We start from the raw sequence: 21,299 nt of genomic DNA on the forward strand, positions 1-21,299 counted from the left end.
CCAGAGTTGTAACAGGGTTAACTGATCACAACTGTCAGACAGGCTTTTTTAAATTAATGATTAACAAGAAAACCCTTTCACAAATGCGGTTTTCAAGAGCACTTAGTCTATGACATTGTTTGACATTGTTTGACAACTGGATAACGAAACCCCCATTTGATTCAAGTTAAATTCTCATAATAAAATAAGTACTAATACTACAGAGATATGTTTTAACTTCCCTAGCGTTAAACACAGTCTTAACAACGCACCCCCCCCCTCCCTCCCCAACCCCGCCAAGAATAGAACTGTAATTTTTTTTTTTTACCGTGAGTACACTTAACCTACAAGAACTGAAAATAAGTTTTCGCCTAAATTTAAACTGCGAAGGTAGACGATTTTCCAATAGTAATTCTTTTAAGTACATTGTTTGTTAAGAAATGTCCATACTTTTAACACTTAACAGTTAAATTCATCACATCCTTAATCATGTTTCAATGTTTACATCCTTTCGTTGTAAATTGCCTTTAACCACTTTAAATATTAAGGTATGAACGTACGCCGTACCGTATCTTTTTACCCATTAACACAACAGCAGGTAGCCTGTTCCAGGCTCTACGAGAGACGAGAAGGAGAGGGCGAGGGGAACGTTCCCCTCGCCCTCTCCTTCGCGTCTCTCGCGGAGACTGGAACAGGCGAAAGAGCAGGTGACAAATCTTGCAACACTGAGGTTGTCGGTAGCCCCCCTTCTCCCATCCCAACTTCCCTTAATTTTTGTTTTGCTTTAAGTAATGTCACACTCTACCAACAAAGGGGGAGGAGAGGGGAGGCTAAGGATACTCTTGCTATTTAAATTATGTACCAATATGACTCAACTCCCCCTCCCCTCACTCCTCCTGTACATGCATTATCACCCGAATAAAGATTCACAAATGTTACAGGACTTCAACTGACAGTGGAGAGTCTGGACTGGGGGACAAGAGAGATTGTCTAAAAAAACTAAAGTACTATACCATTAATTAAGTCATGATGATAACAGCAGAATGTGTTCAGTCTTCTAAGAAGTTTATACCCATGAAACTGATAGTAAACTTAACATTTTAAAACAAGATCTTTGAGTAATGATATTATTAATTCAAGCAAGGCAATGAAGGGATTTATGCAACTCATAGAGCTTATTCAAAATGGCCTCTATATTAAATATTCTTTTGTTTGCATTCAAATTACCCCTTCTTGCCTCATCCAAGGTAAAATATTCTTTGGATTTTTGAGCTCAAGAACGAGGTAAGAAGGGCTTATTTGAATACCAACAAAAGAATATTAAAATAGTAGCCATTTTGGAATAAAGTCTATGAGATACTTGCAATCTTAAAAATCTCAAGAAACAGCTAAAAAAAAAAAAAACCACCATGTAACATGCCTTCGAAATACAGGGATGTTCCATGATGTTTTCAGATTCAAATAATTTTCAGTCATTTGAAGGATGGACCTGAGAAGGCAGGATCAAAATAAACTGTATGTGATGGGGTTGTCACTATTTTTATGCCACTGTTGAAAAAATATGCGTGATTCTTGAAGGGAGGGGGTGGGGGTACAAGGGGGGGGGGGTACAGGGTACAGGGGCACAGTTAAGAGATTCCCCTTCTTTCTAGTATCCCATGGCACTGCTCAAGGTCTGATCACTTGTTTAAGTCTTTGGCTCAATCTTTTCGAGTCTGCTTATTACTTCTGCCATTGTTGGCCTCTCCCCAGGATCTTCTGTAACACAACTTGACACCAGGTCCCTGAGAACTTGATCTGTTATCATGGAGATCTGGGCTTGAGTCTGGTGAGGCACTGGAAGTTCTCGGATACACATTTCACATAGCAACAGTCCAAAGCTGTAGACGTCAATCTGAAACGAACACAGTTTTTCACTTAATGTCATTTTCAAAGAACACAGTTGGAAGATTTAAAGGCATATTATTATTATTATTATTATTATTATTATTATTATTATTACTATTATTATTATTATTATTATTATTACTATTATTATTATTATTATTATTATTATTATTATTACTATTATTATTATTATTATTATTATTATTATTATTATTATTATTACACCACTTGAAAAAGATTCCGTGAGGGAATTGAAAGCTTGTGCTAGAACATAAATTTTCCATCCTGAAAACGAAACCTTTTTTTTGATATACATGTATTACGACAGGATCAAGAAACAATTATTGTTTCTCTGATAACATTATTATTACTATTATTATTGTGCAGTTGATAAACGTATGGATGCTAAAAAAGAACCACATAGGGCGTGCAGCGTAACCTATGCGATCTGAAGGAACTATAAAAAGAAAACTGCTGAGTTTAAAAAAAAAAATTAGCGATAAAACATAAAAATCTTATAGACAATCTAAAGCTCTCTAATACTAAAACTATATTGAGCTCCTATGCTATTCCCTCAAGGAATAGACAAAATATTTTATAAACATATTAATTATTATTATTATTATTATTATTATTATTATTATTACCGATAAGAATATTTATAATTTACAAATAAGAATATTATTGTAGCTTTATGACTTTTGTTTTTTCTTTAAAAACACCCCAAAATTTTGTGCTTGAAAATAGCTTTTAGTTGAAACGAATTGTAAATAGGCTTTAATAGTTCCTTTTAACTTGTAAATACCAATTTGCTTGGAATATGTTAATAAAGAGATCATTTTATTATTGTTGTTGTTATTATTATTATTATTATTATTATTATTATTATTATTATTATTATTATATAGGAATTATTATCGGAATTATTATTATTATAATATCAGGAAGTGCGCAAGCCAGAATTTAAGTAGTGACTTTTTTTTGTCTGTCTGAATTATTTTTAGTGTATGATTGGAAAGACTGTGACATGGCATTTATTTAGAATATTCTTATTATGAGGGTATATATATTTTTATTACATCAGTGGAAATTGTTCTTTTATCTTCTGAACCAAACCCATATGAATTAGCTTTTATATATGAGATGTTGATATTTTACAATTTTATGACAGCAAACTGTAAAATCACATGATTGAGTCTACCTGGAGCAATTGAGCAAAGTAGCAAAACAAAACCCATTCCAAAAACTATGCAATTCCAGAAAATATCTATCAATCAATCTTAAGGCAAACATTTTTAGAGGAAAGTATGAATCCAACCTGGAATTTCCAGAGGGTGGGAAGGTTGAAAATATCCCGGAGCAACACTGAAATAAACTCAAGGGGTACATGTAGTTAAAATGATTTCAACCTTGGTTGATTTGTATTTTCCTTTGTTAAGGTTAGGTAATTTACATCTGAAACAAAGGAAAATACAAATCAACCTCCATGTAGGTTGAAATCATTTTAACCTGGGATTCATTTTAATCTACAACATACATACCTTTGGAGATTGTTCAGGTGAGAGGGCCTCAGGTGCGGAATAAATGGCAGCTCCTGGGTTTATAGTCCTACACTGTCTCATAAAATTTGCAGTACCATAGTCTGACACTTTGGCTCGCCATTGGTTGTCTCGCCGCCATAGCAACACATTCGCACTGCTTATATCACGGTGGATTATGGGAGGGCTGTTCAGGTGCAGATAGTTCAAAGCTCTGGTGACATCAAGTGCAATGGACACAATATCTGTTTTGGCAAGAGGCTGTTTCTCAAGTAAATCTCTTAAACTCATGTCCATTAGCTCAGTGACAAACAGGGGTATACCATCGTCATTTGTAGCACCAACAAATTGCAGCAAACATGGATGACGACATCTGGAGGCAATGTTCATCTCTCTCATAAACAAGCGCCTATTGTGTGGTGAAAGAATAAGTTCATGAATCTGCTTCACTGCCACTTTAGATCCACGAAACCTTCCTTCCTTGACCACGCCCCAACCACCAGTACCTAGACTTCTTTCTTCTAATACTTCAACTTCACTTCGGTGGATGAGCCAGTCACAAGAATTTAATTCTGGCCTAGTATCACTTATCTGCATTTCACTGAGGGTTGTGAAGACTTCCTGTTGCTGTGTTTGCTGTTCAAACTCTTCCTTTTCTTGACTGCACCTCTGTTTCAAAGTTTGTAACTCTTTTTGCAAAGCCACCTTTAAGCTCCTTTCCTTCTCTAGCTGTTTTAATGAGTCATTCAACTGCTGCTCAATATCTGATTTTGCAGCACGTTCTTCAATTAAACGCTTCTCAAATTCTTGCCATTCACGCTCAAAACATTTTTGCATTTTCCGAGTCTTAGCTTTCTCTTCCTCTAACTTAAATCCAGCTTCTGATATGTGAAGTGCTTGTTCACTTAAATCTTTCTGTAAAGCATTATGTTTCTCGTTGAGCTTGTCTTTTGCTGCAAGTTCCTCACTGAGATGCTTTTCAAGATTTGAAATCCTAAACTTGCTTTCCTTTAACTGGTACTTAGCCTCTTCCAAAAGTTTCTTCTCTTTAAAGTATAACTGCTTGAAGTCCACTAACTCTTCTTCACTTGATGCCTCTTCCTTTAGGACACTTTCACTACAATTTTCCTCAACACTGCCATTCACTTCCAAAGTTTCAGGCATATTTTCATCCAAGACTGAGGCACAGGTTTTTTCCTCAAGAAGTTCGGCTTCCACCATGGAGTGCCCTGAGCTCTCCATTCCAGAATCTTCTTCGTTTGGCTTTTCTTCATTCGATATATGTGTGTAATCATCTTGAATGCTCTCTTCTAGAAACAAATGAAACAAAACACAGATCAAATTTTATGTAAGTCAGCTGGCCCGGGGGAGGAGGGACTCCCATATAAAAGTGACGAGGGTAATCTTCATATCTTTTTAAGGTACTAAAATCTAACATGACTTCCATCAGAGGTATGGTAGTTTCTTTAAGGGTATTGAGCCACATAAATTGAATAGAGGTAATTTTATGACAATGGTTTCAAAAATCTTTACAATTGGAAGGCATTCAAAGGAATAGCTTTTATATGCTATATTCATATTCATTGTCACTTAGTGTATTGTTTTGGAGTTGGAACAAACTGTACTTCTAAGGGGTAAAACATTGTTTGGACCACACCCAAAAAATAGAATTCTGGTACCTTTAAGGGGTTCTTTTCAAAATTTCCGATGACCACCCTCGTCACTTTTATATGGAAGTTCCGCCCACCCTGGCCTGGGTGAGCTGGTACTATAAAATAGGACAACTACATTTTAATCCTACAGTATTTTACCCTACTGCTTCCAAGCTATGAGTTTTACTGTGAATACAAAGGTACAGAAAACAAACTTGAGGGACTGTGTATTAGAACAGCTTCACACTTTCTCCATAGATGTGGCCTGATTCCATTATCACTTCTCCAATTCCTTCTCACAACCTGTACAGGCGATTTGTGTCCAATATTTTACCATGCTTCTTCTCTAAACAGGGGAATTTTTAGATTCAAATCCCCAAAAACAGACAGAAAACATCATCAACATTATTTATGGGAGTACCCCTACCCCTCTGAAATCAGGACTGAGCCTGTCTGACTAACGGTAACCAACTTCTAACAGACAGGTAAAAATTCTGTTTTGGCTAGTAGGGTTTGTGCTTCCACTAGCCATTTTGTAAAGCACTGGAGTGCTGTCAGACAGCGCTGGGGCTTATGCAAATTTTGCTTTACTTTGGCTAGTGAGATCAGACCTGTTACCAACCACTGGGCTACTGAACTAAAAAGTTAGTCTCAAGCCCTGAGTGGTGAATTTGATCACAAGTTAATCACGTCACCTTTTGTTACAGGTACACTAGGCAATTTTGTACACTGATCATGGCAATTTGGACTCCACTAATTGTTGGTGTCCAACAATTTTGAAAAATTATCCATGATGAAATTGCACCTTCTGACTGGTTCGATTAGTTGGCAAGGAGCATATAAAATTACAGGAGTAATCAATGACAATTTTGTAATCAGATTACAACTCTGTCAAACTTCTTTGTGAAAATAATTGCTTATTTTTCTTGCCGAATGAGAACTGAAATTTGCCAGGGGGGGGGGGGGGGGGGTTAGGTTTTCTGTGCCAAAAGCCTGGAAATTCCAAAGAGGAATGGGTAATTTTATTTTGATGGCTAATTTTGGAAAATCCCTAGGGAAGGAATTCAGCATTACCATTGTCAAAATTAAATCAGGTTAGTGATGGTAACAATGTAAAAGATGAATAACAGTGTTAATAGTGATCAACAAGTCCTATTCATTTATTTACTTATTTATTTATCTGTTTATTAATTTCTTATATCTACAGGTTCATAATTTAATAAACACACATTGAACAGGTACAATGGCAACAGGATGTGATGCCTCAAAGTACAAAATGTAAGTTAAACACACCATTATTAAAGCAATCAATAATTTGCTTCATTGTTCATCAAAATTATTCAAGACATATAACAAAATACTTTAAATTACCATGAGCCAGCTTGATGTTTACATCTGTTTCATCATTCACCGGAACAGTGATCTTGTCTAACGATACAAACAGTCCTGCTCCTGGGGGGCACCGGAAATACCTCTGACACCTAAAAACTCCATCTGTAGTGCCACGATTGCAAAAACGGGGGTCCTGAGGAGTAAAAGAAAGCACACAGTGAGTACTGATTATATCTGTCACCTAACGCTAAAAATTACATGGTTCAATTTAATGCATAGTTTCAGAAAATATTCCTAAATTAATTAGCTTCATACCTTCCTATAAATTCTTTGGCCTTCAAGGAGCACCACCCCCCTGGAAATTCCAACTCCTTGGAGGGGGGGGGGACAGAAAGTATGGGAGGGGAGGTTATACTCTCAGGATCAAAACATCTATGCTCTTCAAATGTCAGTAGCTATTCTGCATCTCAACCACCTTCCCTTTGTGATTAACGCCAACATCAGTCTTAAAGTGCCTATGAAGTAAAAAAAATTTTTTGTGTTTTTTTTTTTAAGTTTACCATGTCTTAATTACGAAATTATAAAAGAAATGCGCTAGAAAAAACAATAAGGTGCTTTTTTAGTCGTACAAAGTAGCCCAAAATGACAAAAATAGTGTCCCGGGGACTGGGAACTAGTTTAGCATTTGATGACGTAGGAAATGCCTAGAGATTTGTTTACAACACATCTCGCCTTGTTGTTACACGGAATCACCCAATATTTTTATTGCGAAAATGTTGTGTTCAAGGTTTCTCCCCCAAAAAATGTCGGACAATGACGAAGTAATGTCCTTTACCGAAACTTTTCCAACAGATATCTGAAAGAGTCAAGCGATTCAGGCAAAATGAAAGTTGCTGCAATCATTCGACCTGATGCAGATCATACTGGCGTCGAACAGCTCAAGAATAAGACGAGGACGAAGATCAAGATGGCCAAACCCAAACTCGATTAATTTGTTCGATTTGAGAATGCAAGAGAGCACACATGCTACAAAAATGATGGAAATTGCACAGGCCGGTCAAAAACTCACTTTTGATGGAAGCAATAGTTTTTAAACGTCAGATCGAGCGCGTTAACTCACAAAGCATGATTGTATAAAAGATTCTTCCCTTTTGATCAAAATGTGGTGTGACCGCTCGTGATTATATATACTGAATGAAGGTTTTCTTTCTTTTCGTTAGGATTAGTTTTCAATATGCATGACAATGTGTATGCTACAATTCCCGGGTACAATTGTAGCTCTGTGGCATTTGTTTAGGTTTATTTATGGGCTCGAATAAAGCAAGATTTCTGGGAGCACTAAATAAACGTTATCTGCCAAGACTGAGGATCTGTGGATTTCTCTACCCGTGATTTCATGCTTATGCTATTTAACTGCAGTAAGATTGCAGGATGTTTGTTTATCACAGATACTTGAATCTTTCCTGTGAATTCGGGCAAACCGAATTTACTTCTGCCGTAAAGTTTTGTCTCTCGGGAGGTAATGTATGCTTATTCTCAACATGCCAGTTTTTTTTGCCCAGTTTGTCATATTGGAGTTACCAGCCGCATAACAAGTCGCCGAGATCGAAGAAACTCTCTTCGCCGCCATGACACTCGTGTGTTCCAAAGTATTTTCTACATCACTGCAACCTTAATACGATCGTTTTGGCCGCGCGCAACATGGAGACACTTTCCGGCGCTAAATTCGAACCTTACAGGGATCATAATTGCGGATTGCGAAGATTTTGTTCAGTAAAACCCATATATTCAGACCGAGAAATTCATAAACTAACAAACCGTGACAAAAAATGTTTTACTTCATAGGCACTTTAACAACCGATGCTTTCTCACAAAGGAAGTAAAGCATCCGGTAAAAAACCCATTAATCCACTAGCCCCGGGCTATCGGACACGACTTTCTTTGCACCCAGGTGGAAATCTTATTAAGATCTTGTAAGATCTTGCAAGATCTTGTAAGAATCTTGTAAGAATGAAAATAACACTAAGATCTTAATAAGATATTGTTAAGATTTGTTAAGATTTCAGATCTTAATAAGATCTTACGACACTTCTTTACAAAATCTTAATACAAACTATACAATCTTTAGCATTTTAAGATCTTAAAAGTTCTTACAAGATCTTACTAAATTCTTGTAAGATTCTTGTAAGAATCTTGAAAAAATCCTCAACCTAACAATCAATAAGATCTTAAAAATTTTTAACAAGATCTTATCCATTTCTTAATATTTTCTTATTCAGATCTTATCAAAATTTGTGACAAGATCTAATAAGAATTCTTGTTAAGATCTTAAGAATTAACTTACAAGAATCTTGTTAAGATTTTACTATGAGTTAAAAATAAGATCTTAAACAGATTTTGATAAGATCTTACCTATTTCTTAATGTTTTCTTAATAAGATCTTAATCAATATTTGTACCAAAATCTTACAACCAATTTTCTGATTAAGATCTTACTACCTTACAATTATCTTGGTAAGATCTTAGCACGAATACCGGTAATTAAGTAAAAGATCTTTTAAAAACAGTTTTTATGAAGATCTAGTAAAAAAAAAACCCCTTCTGTTATCTCAATTCTTTCTTAAGACCTCATAATATCTTACAAGAATCTTCACAGGATCTAAGAATAAATGCCAGCAAGACTCTCTTTCTTCAGTGTCCTAAGTTGATAAACGCTATGTAGACATGTGTGTTTCTAAAAAAAGGCTTTAAAGATATGACTGTCAAGACTTACAGTTTGCAGTCTACAGATTGTATTCGCATGAAAAAAAACAATGCACCGTCCAACACTGAAACGCATTTGTGAAAACACTAATACCTACAAACCTTCTTTGATGAATCTAAACTCCATTTAATGCCAAAAAGAACAACAGTGCTTTGAATCATAATTCCTACGATTTTCATGTACAATGCTAGCTTTTAAAACGAGCAAGAAAACATGGATAAACGTGGGCCGGAATCACACTGAATCACAGCATGGCAACACCGGCAGCCATCTTGGATTTCATTCAGACTGGGAAGACTGGGCACCATTTTGGTCAGCAGATATGCCACTGCAGGCTCGGAGAAAGACCGTTTCATGTTAGATTTTAACAACAACAACAACAACAACACTTTATTAACAATAGACAGTTACAAGGTGTTATATACCTACCCGCAAATAGCTGAAGCTAGTCGAGGCGGGTAGGTATGTTTATGCTAAACTAAATACAAATACATTTGGTGTTTACAACTGAATTGACTAAAATAAAAGTTAAATAAGTAGTAAACAAACAAGTGACGCAAAAAAGGGGATTCGCTAGCTGATAGAAATTAAAGGATTGTTACATATTCAGAAGCTTTTCATTATTTCAAGAATTGAAGAAGGTGTAAGGTAAGCATTTTCTTTTTTTAAAATGTTGATTAGTATTTCATGTATTTGTTTCTTGAATAGTTTTCTGTTGTCAGACTTTCTAATATTATCCGGTAAAGAATTCCATAGCCGTGCACCAAATCGAGAAAATGAATTCTTTAGTTGATCAAGACGTGAAGACATGATATAAAATTTGTCGGCGGTTGCTGACCGGGTGTTGTAGGAGTGTATATCTGAGACATGTTTAAATAAATTTTGAATATGAACAGGTGCTAGTTTGTTTTGGATATCATACATTAAACAGGAAACAGATTCGACATAGAGAAAATGAACAGGTAGGATGTTAAGTTTAATGAAGTAAGGAATAGCGTGTTCACTTTTTGTAGAAAAGTTCATCAAACGTAGAGCTCGTTTTTGTAGGAGAAGGAGCTTTTCTAAGTTAGACTGAGAAGCTTGACCCCACGAACTAATTCCATACATGAGGTAGGGGGAAATAAGAGATTGATATAACTTAACAAGAATAGAAAAGGGTACAAAATGTCTCAATTTAGCTATGATGCCAATGGCCTTGCTAATTTTTAGGGCGATTAAATCTATATGAACTTTCCAGTTGAGATTCTTGTCAATGAGTATGCCAAGATATTTCACATGATCTTTACATTATAATGTTGAATATGAAACTTTATCATTGTCGTAAATATTTATCGTTGGTTGATAAGGAAGTTTCTTTTTGTAATTAAGAAATATTACATAATTAGATTTCTTAGTATTTAGAGTTAATTTGTTCGCTGTTAGCCATTCGCAAAGTGGCGATTTTAGGCGGGATTCAAGGTTTCAGCACACATTTCCTATGGATTTTACCTCTGTTAAAGCTACAAAATGATGGCTTCAAGCAGCAAACTGTGGACAATCACTTTTTAGAAAGAGGTAAGTTTCGACACCAATCATTTTGTGAAAGACTGCATGAAAATGTGTGATCATCCACGCAAATTACAGACAACATGGATCCATACAGACAACGAGCATGCATATGTGCTTCTTGAAGATTGTTGAGGTGGTCATTCCCCATTTAGTTTTTATACGAAGCCTTTGAAAACGTTTTTATGGAGTAACTTGTAGCCGGGTTAATATCATGACAGTCTTGGTATAAGCTGAAAACGTGAGTGATCGATCTTGATTTGGCGTGAAGATCAGTTTATGATCTTCGTGGAGTGTATGGTTCATTTTACTCAGATCAGGAACTAACAAGATTGTTACGGGTGAAAAGCTCACTGCAACATTGTCTAAAAAGTTAATGACAGCCTAGCCAGTCACTGTGATCACTCAGAAGAACTGACTTAAAGTGCACAATTTTCGGTTTTACTGTAGATTTTCAACTCCATTTTGTAATGTCAAGGTCGAGACTCAAGACTGCAGCTTCAGAGTCAAGTCACCAAATCCTGCTCAATAAAGTCACTTATATTTATGACTGTTCGAGTCTATTTTAAATGATTTAATTTTGTTGTAAATCGTGACTTCTGCTACTTCTACTCAGGAACTATAATACTAAATAAAATTGTGTAACTTGCATAATGACAGTATTTGATCAGTACTTGATACCATAGTTCATTAGTTGAAAATAGCAAGCAAAATAAAGGGAACACTAAGTAACAATCCTTTTGATCAATGCAATCATGTTTTCTTATAAAGAGTGACCTATTTCACTGCAGGCAGAACTACAATGTAAGTTGCACTGCCCAGACATACATCTGTACAGTTAACAATAAAATAATCATTATAATAATCTTTTTGTATTTGAGCATGGAATTTTCTTTTTACATCAAAGCCACATGTAAATTTAGACTTGGGTTTCCTATGAACAAGGCAGCCAGTGCTGAGTTGTCTGCATGTGCTACTACAAAACGTTGTGAGAATGCTGACTGAAGTAAGAGAATGAGATAACACTGTGTACTCTGGTCAGGACATAAGTTAACATGACTGTCTTATTTTCCTGTACAGGTCCCTCTAGCCCTGGAGGTGCAGCTGAATGAAATGTGGGAGAAGATTAATTTTTCAATATTTTATTAATTTTATAAGTTGGAGCTGGCAAGCAACACTTGCAAAGTGAAAGCATCTGTGGTATTTTTCTGAGCCACCACAAATTATGAAAGTGCATGTTTAGAGCCAGTTGACCTGAGTGAGCATCTGTGAGTTAAATGCAGACCTTGTGAGAAAAAAAAGGGTTTATTTTTATTTTTTAATGTTAATTTACTTATTTTTAGCTCATTTTTTTTACTCAAGATTCACTTTATTTCTTGAAGTCAAAAATCAACGAAGTGCTTGTATTTTAAAGGTAGTGAATTTTGACCCAAAATTGTGGTACCCTAATGACTCTGCCTCTTTGAACCTCTGGGTAAATTTTCTGGGACACAATCAAACCAAATTGAGTTTAATGGGTTCACTTATTAATTTTTGAGTAAAACTCAGTTTCCAGTTCAGTTTATTGCATGATTTGTAAAATAAAGGGGACAAAAAATTATCATTAAATGAAATAACAGGTTTTCTATAGATCATATAAACGGTTTTTTGAAGTCTTTGTTATAGTAATTTCACAATTTTATGGTGTGAGACCTTCTAATAAACTGTTGGTCAAACCTTGATTTTGTGTCCTATAATACCTCTTATGATGTCTTAAGCTTGAGATTGATTATTACATGTATATCTTGACTATCGACTTTAATTTCATTACTAAGATTCTTATCAGATTTTGCTAAGATCTTGTAGATCTTACTGTAATCTTACAAGAATCTTGTAAGAATCTTACAAGATCTTGTAAGAATCTTGTAAGAATCTTAACTAAGATAAGATCTCGTTAAGAAACTTAATAAGAATCTTACCAAGATCTTGTAAGAAACCTGTAAGAATCTTACAAGGTCTTGTAAGATCTTGAATATCAACTGCAAGTTCCTTACTAAAATTCTTATCAGATTTCACTAAGATCTTGTAAGATCTTACTGTAATCTTACCAAGATCTTGTAAGAATCTTACAAGAATCTTGTAAGAATCTTGTAAGAATCTTACAAGATCTTGTAAGAATCTTGTAAGAATCTTAACTAAGAAGTAAGATAAGATCTTGTTAAGAAACTTAATAAGAATCTTAATAAGATCTTAATAAGATTTCCACCTGGGCACGCTGCCAACGGAAGAACGGGGTTCGTAAGGCTGATAATTGAATGCAAACAAAAGAATATTTATGTCAGCCATTTTTGCATGGGGACAATAAGTGCACATTGCCATTCAAAATGACAATACTGATAAAGTCTACATAAACATCACATCAATTAATTGTATAACATAAAAATGACTAAGTAGATAAGAAGTAAGACGAGAAAACACCGGTGCAGTGCTCTACCAACTGAGCTAAGCAACTGGATCAACTGGGAGCTGGTCATATGCATGCATGCATTAAATAAAGTTGTTTAATTACAAGACAACATTAATACATTTATTCTCAAAGGGTTGCTTAAGAAAGAAAACTGTTTACGTTCCATTTTGCTAAAGTTCTTGAAAATTAAAAGTAAAAGAAGAAGAAACATCTACAATATGTAAAGTCGTGATCATTCAGAATGCTATACATTTGAACCAGAGCTGTTTGCAGCACAATGTAGCAAGTAGTGAATTACAACCAGAGAGGTGAGATCACACCCACCATGTAATATAGCAGTAAACAGCATACGAATGAGATGTTGGTCTTATTAAACATCAACTATGCCATTTTGCATATGAGTGTTAGCCAATGAATTCTTCCCTTTGTCTTAAAGTTTAGACTGGACCATCCCATGTCAGATGTTACTTCAGACACACTAGCAGTTGGGAGGGAAGGGGGTATTATTCATACAAAAGCTCCACACTGCTTTTCTTTTCACCCTCTTAAGGGCTGTAACTTTTTTTTTCATATTTAGCACAGTTTAGCACATCAAATGCTGTGCATGCAATGTACGTACAATAGCCTCCAGCTCTGGACTTTCCCATGGCCTTGCATTAATTAACTTCAAAGTTTTAACCCCAGGACGTAACTGGCATGGATCAGTTGACCCGAGATTTGTCATTTATTTGGTTCATAAAGCAACTGCTTGGAAACTTACAAATGTTAATAAAATAGACAACAACCTACTGTCTGGAACCAAGTAAAACATTAAGGAAAGGAGTGAGTTATTAAGCAACCCCAGACACAAGATTTATTGGCATACAGGAAATAATTCTAAGAATTAATCTTGATACTTAAAAGAATGCAGACATTTTTGCAAAGCTATTCTTGTAACGCTTCCAAGGAATGATGGAGACTGCTTTAAAATTATCTAAATGGATTAAACGGAGCAACTCAAACAGACTACACATCTGTAAAACTTAAGGTTAATTTGAAAAGCTGGTGCTGCATGAACTAAATGATTTAAAATAAGTAAGTATGCAAGTCTCATATAGTGTTAGGAAATTCAACAAAGATGTGTGAAAAAGCATATGAAGTGTTAAAATTCAGTCATAAAGGAATGTACAGTAACTGAAACACAAACCACTACCATATTAAAAGTACATGTATTTACTTTTTGGTGAGTAATATTGTACATGCAAACAATTTCTTTCATGCCTGCAGTGACCTAATATCCCTTGAATGTAGATGCAGCCAAATTATCAAATATTTTCATTACCTTGAAAAAGACTTGAATTATCGATAGGGCCAGGATTGATCAAACCAAACTGATCCCGTGGATAAGATCCAACAAACGTATTCCATTGTCTAAACCACAGACCGGCAACAAGATACCTTCAGAAACAATAACAATAATTACAATAACATTTAATTCATACACCTGTAATTCCAAGGAAAAGTTGAAAGGAGATAAAAAAGGTTTTATCCCTTTCAAGGAAATGAAACATTTTTTACCCCATATTAATTTAAACAAGTTATGAAAATACTTGCAAATCATTGTACTCACTAGAAAGCAAATCAACTCTTATCTTACATGTACACATGCAGATGATCTACTTTCCATACTTGAATACATGTAATTATCATGATGAGAGAACTGTTTCTATAAAATTATATATAATTATTAAGCTTTTTGCTAAAAATGACAAATTTGTTTCATCTTTCCACGTCTGAAATGAACCTCCAATCACAGTCATCTGATGAGTGAGCTTCATTAATTCATACCAAACCAGTAGCCCTCTTGTCCATGCAGCTATGGAATACCAGCAAACTGAATTCTGAGTTAAGAGCTGACTACCAAAAAACTATTATCTATCTGAAAGTGATTATTAAATATCACATTATTATGTCATAGATATATATGGGAAACAACTACTGAGAGTTATTTGCACATTGCTTAATTTAGCAGCTTCAGCAGCTGCAAAACGTTAAAATTTCTCACCATTTGTCAGTACACTGTCAAAAATAAAGGAATTTTTTGGCCTGCTAGTTTAATTCAGCTTGTGTGGTATATACTAATTATACACCTCAGCGTCGGTGAAAGTGGTGTGCAGCTCAGTAAATATTCACCACTATTCACCTGCACTTCGGTGAATAATAATTATTCACCGAATAAGGGAGAAACGAAGACTCGGAAGAAAATCTGAGTCCTAGATGGGATTTGAACCCACGAGCCTCCGTGATCTAGTCGGATGCTCTAACCACTGAGCTACCGGAGACTCTATGGTGAGCAAGGGTCAAATTGTGGGTATCGACTGGAACCGCATCGCGCGGCTACACAGTCACGTACTCACTCATATGAACTCACTAACAGCATCGCGCTGTCACATTAAGGCATCTAGCATATATGAACTCACTAACAGCATCACGCTGTCACATTAAGGCATATCGAGATGCGTCCAACCAACCTCCCAAGTGTCGTGGGTTCAAATCCCATCTGGGACTCGGATTTTTTTCCGAGTCTTCGTTTCTCACTTATTCACATTTGATATCTTATTGTTGTTGTTTGTCCGTTAGTACAAATAAATATTTACCAAAAAAAATTATTCATCATAACATTTTATCATTTCAAACAATGCGCTTATAATATTGATATTTTGAATTTGTGGGTTTATTGTTTGTGAAAAAACATGATTTCACATTAAAATATTCATGCCTTTATGATTTGATATAAAACAACCCTGATTTGAATTCAAGGGTTAAATTATTTGTTATAAAATTAATATAACATGATTTCAAATGATGTCCTAACATGGTTTCAAACCAAAAATGCAAGATTTGAATTCCTTCATTTCATACCCTGCTGAATATAATTTACTTTTCCACAGATTTGAAACCATGGAAAAGGTTATTTGAAATTTAATGCAAAAATTGACTAAAAAATTAGTAAAATCATTATTTTTTTGTTGTTGTTGTTGTTGTTTTTTTTAAAATAGTGCCCCATATAATCTTCTCTAAGTATATTATGATCTTACATTAAATGACTAGCTCTCAGTTGGCTTCACAGAGCTCAGCTGGTATTTAGCAATCCACCAGCAAATTGCAGAGATCATGAGTTCAAGTCCCCTTAACAGTCAGTCTACGTCACGCATGACCAGTTTTTCTGAGAATGAAATGAACACAAATTCTTTTTTGTAATGTCTTGCATTTGGATGGAATCCTGAGAAATCTTTCCGAAAAACACGTATTAACTGCAAAAAAAAATTCAAAATACTTGGGGAAACATTTGTTATTTTTCGAATACATAATGTTGGACATGGATTGCTAAATGCTAGCTGAGTTCTATGAAGCCAACTGAGAGCTGGAAAAGAAAAATTCATAGCTTTAGGAAATTTCTACGGAAACTCTGAAATCTCGCCAGCGATGTTCAAAACTGACATTTAAATTTCAAAACTCCATTCAAATTTCAAAAGTACTGTTTACAAATGACGTAGATTGACTGTTAGCCTGAATTTTTTTAGGCTTTCTCATGACACCAAAAATACAGACATGTGATTAAGTCATTATATATATGAATATTTATTTCCCAAAAGAAAGGGGAAATATCGAGACTTCTTACCCCCACGAGGCAAACTGACCGTGAGGATCGAGTGTAGCAGCAAAGCCAGAACCCTGATTATATTATCAAGCAAAAAGTTTGAACATTGCAGTTGAAAAGCAGTTAGTTAGACATACTTGACAAGGTGGCTTTATTTATCTATGAAAAGGGAACATGGGGTGCTTAAAACTGGTAAAGAGTTGTCCATAGATGACGTATTCTCTCATCCCAAGAGTTTTTTGGGCAAAATAAAACACAAAATGTGATAATCCAAATTATGTTAATAAAAACAACATCATAACATCAACTTGCATGTAGCATAAAATTCAACTTGTTGTAGCGCATATTTCATTTGCCATATGTTTCCAATTGCTAAAATTCTGCCTTTTAAGCTTTGGGTAACATTAATAAATTTCATGACCTTTCTTTTCGATTAGCAACCAGATTAGTATCCTTTTCTAACATGCCATCTTCTCCTGACAAGTATTAGTTTAATATTTTTTCCGTTATTTCTTGTTAATATTTTAAGGTAAGTTGTTGATTTCACTTTGATGAGCTCAAAATGCAGTTAAACAAATGTCATAGATCAAGAAATTCATTGACCATGGCACAAGTCAATGGAATATTTTGGAATTCCAATTCGATTTAGATAGTGTCCTCTGAATGTAGTGCTCTGCGCTAAATACATTGACACTTAAATAAAGTGATTAATTTTTTAATTAATTTAATTTAATACTTTAAATTTTAAAGGTTGTTGTTTAGGCTGTGTTCTTTCATGCTGTGTTAGAATCATCAAAACCAGAAGGGGTATAGAGTGGTAAAATCCAAGTCTTGTCAAGACGCCAAAACCCTCATTTAAAATCCAAGACCTAGACTGAATTTTTTTTCAAATTCAAGCCTGAGAAACCAGGATTTAAAGATCCAAGCGTGAGATGTCGTGTTCTGGAAATAAATACGAGTGCAAGACTTTTCAGCACTTTGTGTCTCAAACTAGAAATTATTTCTTGATCATTCGGAACCAGCTGGATTCGTATTAAAGTTAACATGCATCTTTTTATCAGAGCCAGGTTAGTTACTTTTGAAGTAACACCATGCCTGTTGTAGTTTTGAAGGTCACAAGCTCATTTAGCTTCACTTATAGCCACACTTATAGCTTAATTTATTGTGTTCTAGACAACCCAGCAGGCATAAAACGGCAATTTATCAGGAGAATTTATCCAAACCATGTTTTCTACAGTAGCGAAAGCAACGTTGAGCCATTTATTGTGGTCATTCGTTGTGACAGTCTTAGTGTTGTTGCTTTATGGTGGTTGACATTCAGAACAAAATAATATTTCACTTCGCTTAAGAGTGAGTTGCAAGAGTAGGCTCAAATTTCAAAATACAAGATTCCGAAACACACTTTATTTCTTACAGACTCAAGATTCTGAGGACAGACGTGGAAAATTTGCAGAGATCCATTATTTTTCAAGGACCATTCTACACCCCTACCTGAGAGGAAGTAGAAAAAAAAAGAAAGGAAAAAGGAAGCGTTTGAACCAAAAACCTCAAGAAAAACTTTGAATGCAAAGAATCGCTGCTTGCGCTAAGCACTTTTGCACCCAAAAAAAATTTGACCCAAAATCATCACTAGCCTTAAATAGAATATTAGATGAGAGACAAAAATTATCTGGCTGCACTTCTTCTGTATAAGCTAATTAAGATAAGTGTAGCAACACAACATTTTCAGACTAAATATAACTATAGCATTCTGTGTGGGGAGTCATAATTGCAATAAAAACTTGCAGATGCAAAACTTGAGCACAGATGTTAAGGTGGCCGAAATACAGTTTTTTAGTGTACAGGTGTTAGAAGACGTTATTTGGAAACTATGTATTTCTCGACGCCCAAAATTGGTATGGTGTAAGACCAACTAAGAAAAAATGTATTTTTGTACGTCTTGTTGAGCTAAGGACCGTTTCCATGGCAACGCAGCGAACTATTAAACCTCCGTAAATAGTAGATTTCCTTTATTTTTAGAAAATGTACTCATTAGATTTTTTCCATTTTTGTATCCAGAACAACTCACAAAACACTGACATAGTTGCACTATTTTCATGTAATTTTGACAGAGAGATCTCCTGCAAATATTGATTTTGCATTTTAATGTTTTGTGAAGATACCCTCTGTTAGATTTAGGTTTCTCTTTGTAGGCGAGTTACGCTTTTAGGGAACTATTTTCATGCCAAATTTCAGGGAATTCTAATGAGCGGTTCCTTAGAAAACAGTTCATTTCCACGAAAACAACCAGTCGCAATTTTTTGGTCAAATGCGCATGCGTGGCTTTATTTGGGTGTCATGGCAAAGATGAAAGGCATGTAAAAGGTCTTGGTGAATGTTTCTTTTGCTCGGAAAGAAAAGAAAAAGAGTCCAGAAACAAGAAACTTTGTTATTAAGGATCAAAACTTAACTTTATTATCCATTTCATGTGAAATTGAGGGATCACTTTATCGACCGCCGTATTTGCGTACCACAACCCTAGCGCGCGCTGAATAGCATCACTTACAGAATCTGTAAAGCGCGCGCAAACTGTGTTCAGCCACCTTAAATACTTTTTTGTTCTATCCTCGGTTTCAGTTAGTGCAGCATGACAAAAAGCAAGGAATTATATTTCTTATACCACTGATCAAGACATCAAGTTAAAGGTTCATTAAATGATGAGAAAAAAGTCAATTTACAGGTAGCTAAATTCCTAAAGCATCTGTGGTAGTAATCAGACAATATATAGGCTAGATGCAGAATACCCTGCCACTACTCTAAAACACCTACAAGGTACGGCTATGCAGCTACACAAGCTGCGTAGCCACTTCAATCAACCTAAAAAGATCACAGAGGGAAGGGGTGGTCCCGCTCACTGTTAAGCCGTGTAGCCGCTTAGCGACTTCAGCCAAACAAGATAGGGGTTAATATCTCGTTCACTGCGAAGCCGTGTAGCCAATCCTCAGCTGCCAAACCTTAACCCGGCCTTAAAAATGTCTATTCTTTTAAGTGCGGTCTACGAGTGACTGCACATCTGCGTATCCAGCTTTTTAGGGGTATAGCTTGATATGACAGGGTATTCTGCAGTAACTTCAATAAATTAAAGCTAAGTTTATTGGGTAAAACATTTGCTACATTGTATATGGAAGTCTTATAAGCTTAATTTATTATGTGGACAGAAGACAACACTGTATAGAGACTTCATACTGTATTTCCACATACGTTAAAATTAAACTATCAGTGCGTTGTCATCAAAAGTAGTCCTCTCAAACTTACCAGCTGTCACCTTCACGTAACGGCTTTTTCCTGAGTTCTGTTATCTCTCTCTTCTGTGTTTTAGTGTCAGGAAGTGGGTTCTTGTTTGACTTTCATATCGTGGGGGACTGGGTACGAGTCTGTGTATTTAACAATCCGCCACGCAGAATTCTGGGTCATGTCAACAAACATGGCCGCGGGTCACGAAAGTTCGTGCGTTGACCTGGACGAAAATGAAATTTACGGTGCGAAATTAACGAAAGACGTCGATTTTTTAAGTAAAGCAGAAGCGATAAGATGGTTAAAGTGCAGGGGATCCAGAAACTTGAGCGACCTCACTTTGAAAGAGTCAAAAGCCAAGTAAGTCTTTAAAGGGCTTCGCAACTTTGTTTCATTGTTTATACATCGACGATTATGCACGCAATGTTTACATTTCAATTTGACAAGGTTTTTTCGTATTTATCATCAAAAGAATTCAGATGTACATCAAATATGGTTGGGATAAGAGGCTGTTGGTGGACCCAGAGGGTAAAGTGTCTGAACAAAAAAGAAAACAAAGTCAAAGCGACGCTGAAATTCTGACGCAAACATTGCTCGATGGCGAGGGAATCCCCGTGGACAAGTGGACGACCTCGTTGAAAGGCATCCCTAGCCTAACTCATGCAGCTGTTGAAGATTTTTTCAAACAAACAAACGACAAAAGGCATGTAACGGAGGGCTATGCGTTTTCAAAGACTAAAAAATTCGAGACTTCTGGAAAACAAATGAGAATTAATTTGCTGCCAGGACATGACATGTTTTTGCTGGAGGGACACACCAGGCCGGCCATGAAGCAAGCGAAGGGGATTTCAAAGGGAAAAGGGATTTATTCTTGCTCGATTCTATTCAACAAGGAGACAGGCAGAATTGTCGCAGCTAAGGACAAGTCATGTGCTGCTGGCAAGCGCGGCTTCTGTAAACACATATAAACATAGCGGCTCTGGCGTATATAAAGCTGGTAGAAGCAAAAATGTCTGGAGCGAAAGACCTACCGAAGCCTGTTAGCTGCACCGATGTACGCCAGCAGTGGGGAGTACCGTCAATGAAAGCTCATCAAGACCCGGAAAAAGAAGTGATGAAGCGAAAGCCATTACAAGAGATTGTATTTGAGAAGCATGTCCTCAGTCGAGATAATGCAGGAGGCAGAAAACGCAAATTACCTGCCGAAGTAAATATCCTTTACAGCTTTTATTTTTTTATTTATT

The 21,299-nt window shown here is 35.7% G+C and overlaps 2 protein-coding genes across 5 annotated transcripts; one reads left to right on the forward strand and one right to left on the reverse strand.

Annotated features, from left to right (window-relative positions):
- Positions 1-621: 621 nt before the first annotated feature.
- On the reverse strand, positions 622-20,165 carry LOC146450258 (uncharacterized). Of its 3 annotated transcripts, none has more exons than XM_085100578.1 (5): positions 20,077-20,165; positions 14,464-14,579; positions 6,428-6,581; positions 3,408-4,711; positions 622-1,873 (listed from the first exon to the last, which is right to left on the reverse strand). In XM_085100578.1, exons 4-5 carry the CDS (start codon positions 4,644-4,646, stop codon positions 1,667-1,669), a joined length of 1,446 nt encoding a protein of 481 aa, XP_084956704.1. In that variant the 5' UTR covers positions 4,647-4,711; positions 6,428-6,581; positions 14,464-14,579; positions 20,077-20,165; the 3' UTR covers positions 622-1,666. The 3 variants fall into 3 exon arrangements, with proteins under 3 accessions (XP_084956704.1, XP_084956702.1, XP_084956703.1); XM_085100576.1 differs by having other exon boundaries at positions 3,408-4,714; XM_085100577.1 differs by lacking the exon at positions 20,077-20,165 and having other exon boundaries at positions 3,408-4,714; positions 14,464-15,118.
- LOC146450259 (uncharacterized) lies at positions 9,084-12,417 on the forward strand. Of its 2 annotated transcripts, XR_014860348.1 has the most exons (4): positions 9,084-9,507; positions 10,598-10,705; positions 11,777-12,077; positions 12,111-12,417. XR_014860348.1 is itself a non-coding variant. In XM_085100583.1 (3 exons), exons 1-3 carry the CDS (start codon positions 9,336-9,338, stop codon positions 11,806-11,808), a joined length of 312 nt encoding a protein of 103 aa, XP_084956709.1. In that variant the 5' UTR covers positions 9,084-9,335; the 3' UTR covers positions 11,809-12,417. The 2 variants fall into 2 exon arrangements, 1 of the variants encoding a protein (XP_084956709.1); XM_085100583.1 differs by having other exon boundaries at positions 11,777-12,417.
- Positions 20,166-21,299: the final 1,134 nt, after the last annotated feature.

This window comes from Pavona decussata, unplaced genomic scaffold (assembly GCF_977016875.1).
Source record: "Pavona decussata unplaced genomic scaffold, jaPavDecu1.1 SCAFFOLD_470, whole genome shotgun sequence".
In the NCBI taxonomy this organism is placed as follows: domain Eukaryota; kingdom Metazoa; phylum Cnidaria; class Anthozoa; order Scleractinia; family Agariciidae; genus Pavona; species Pavona decussata.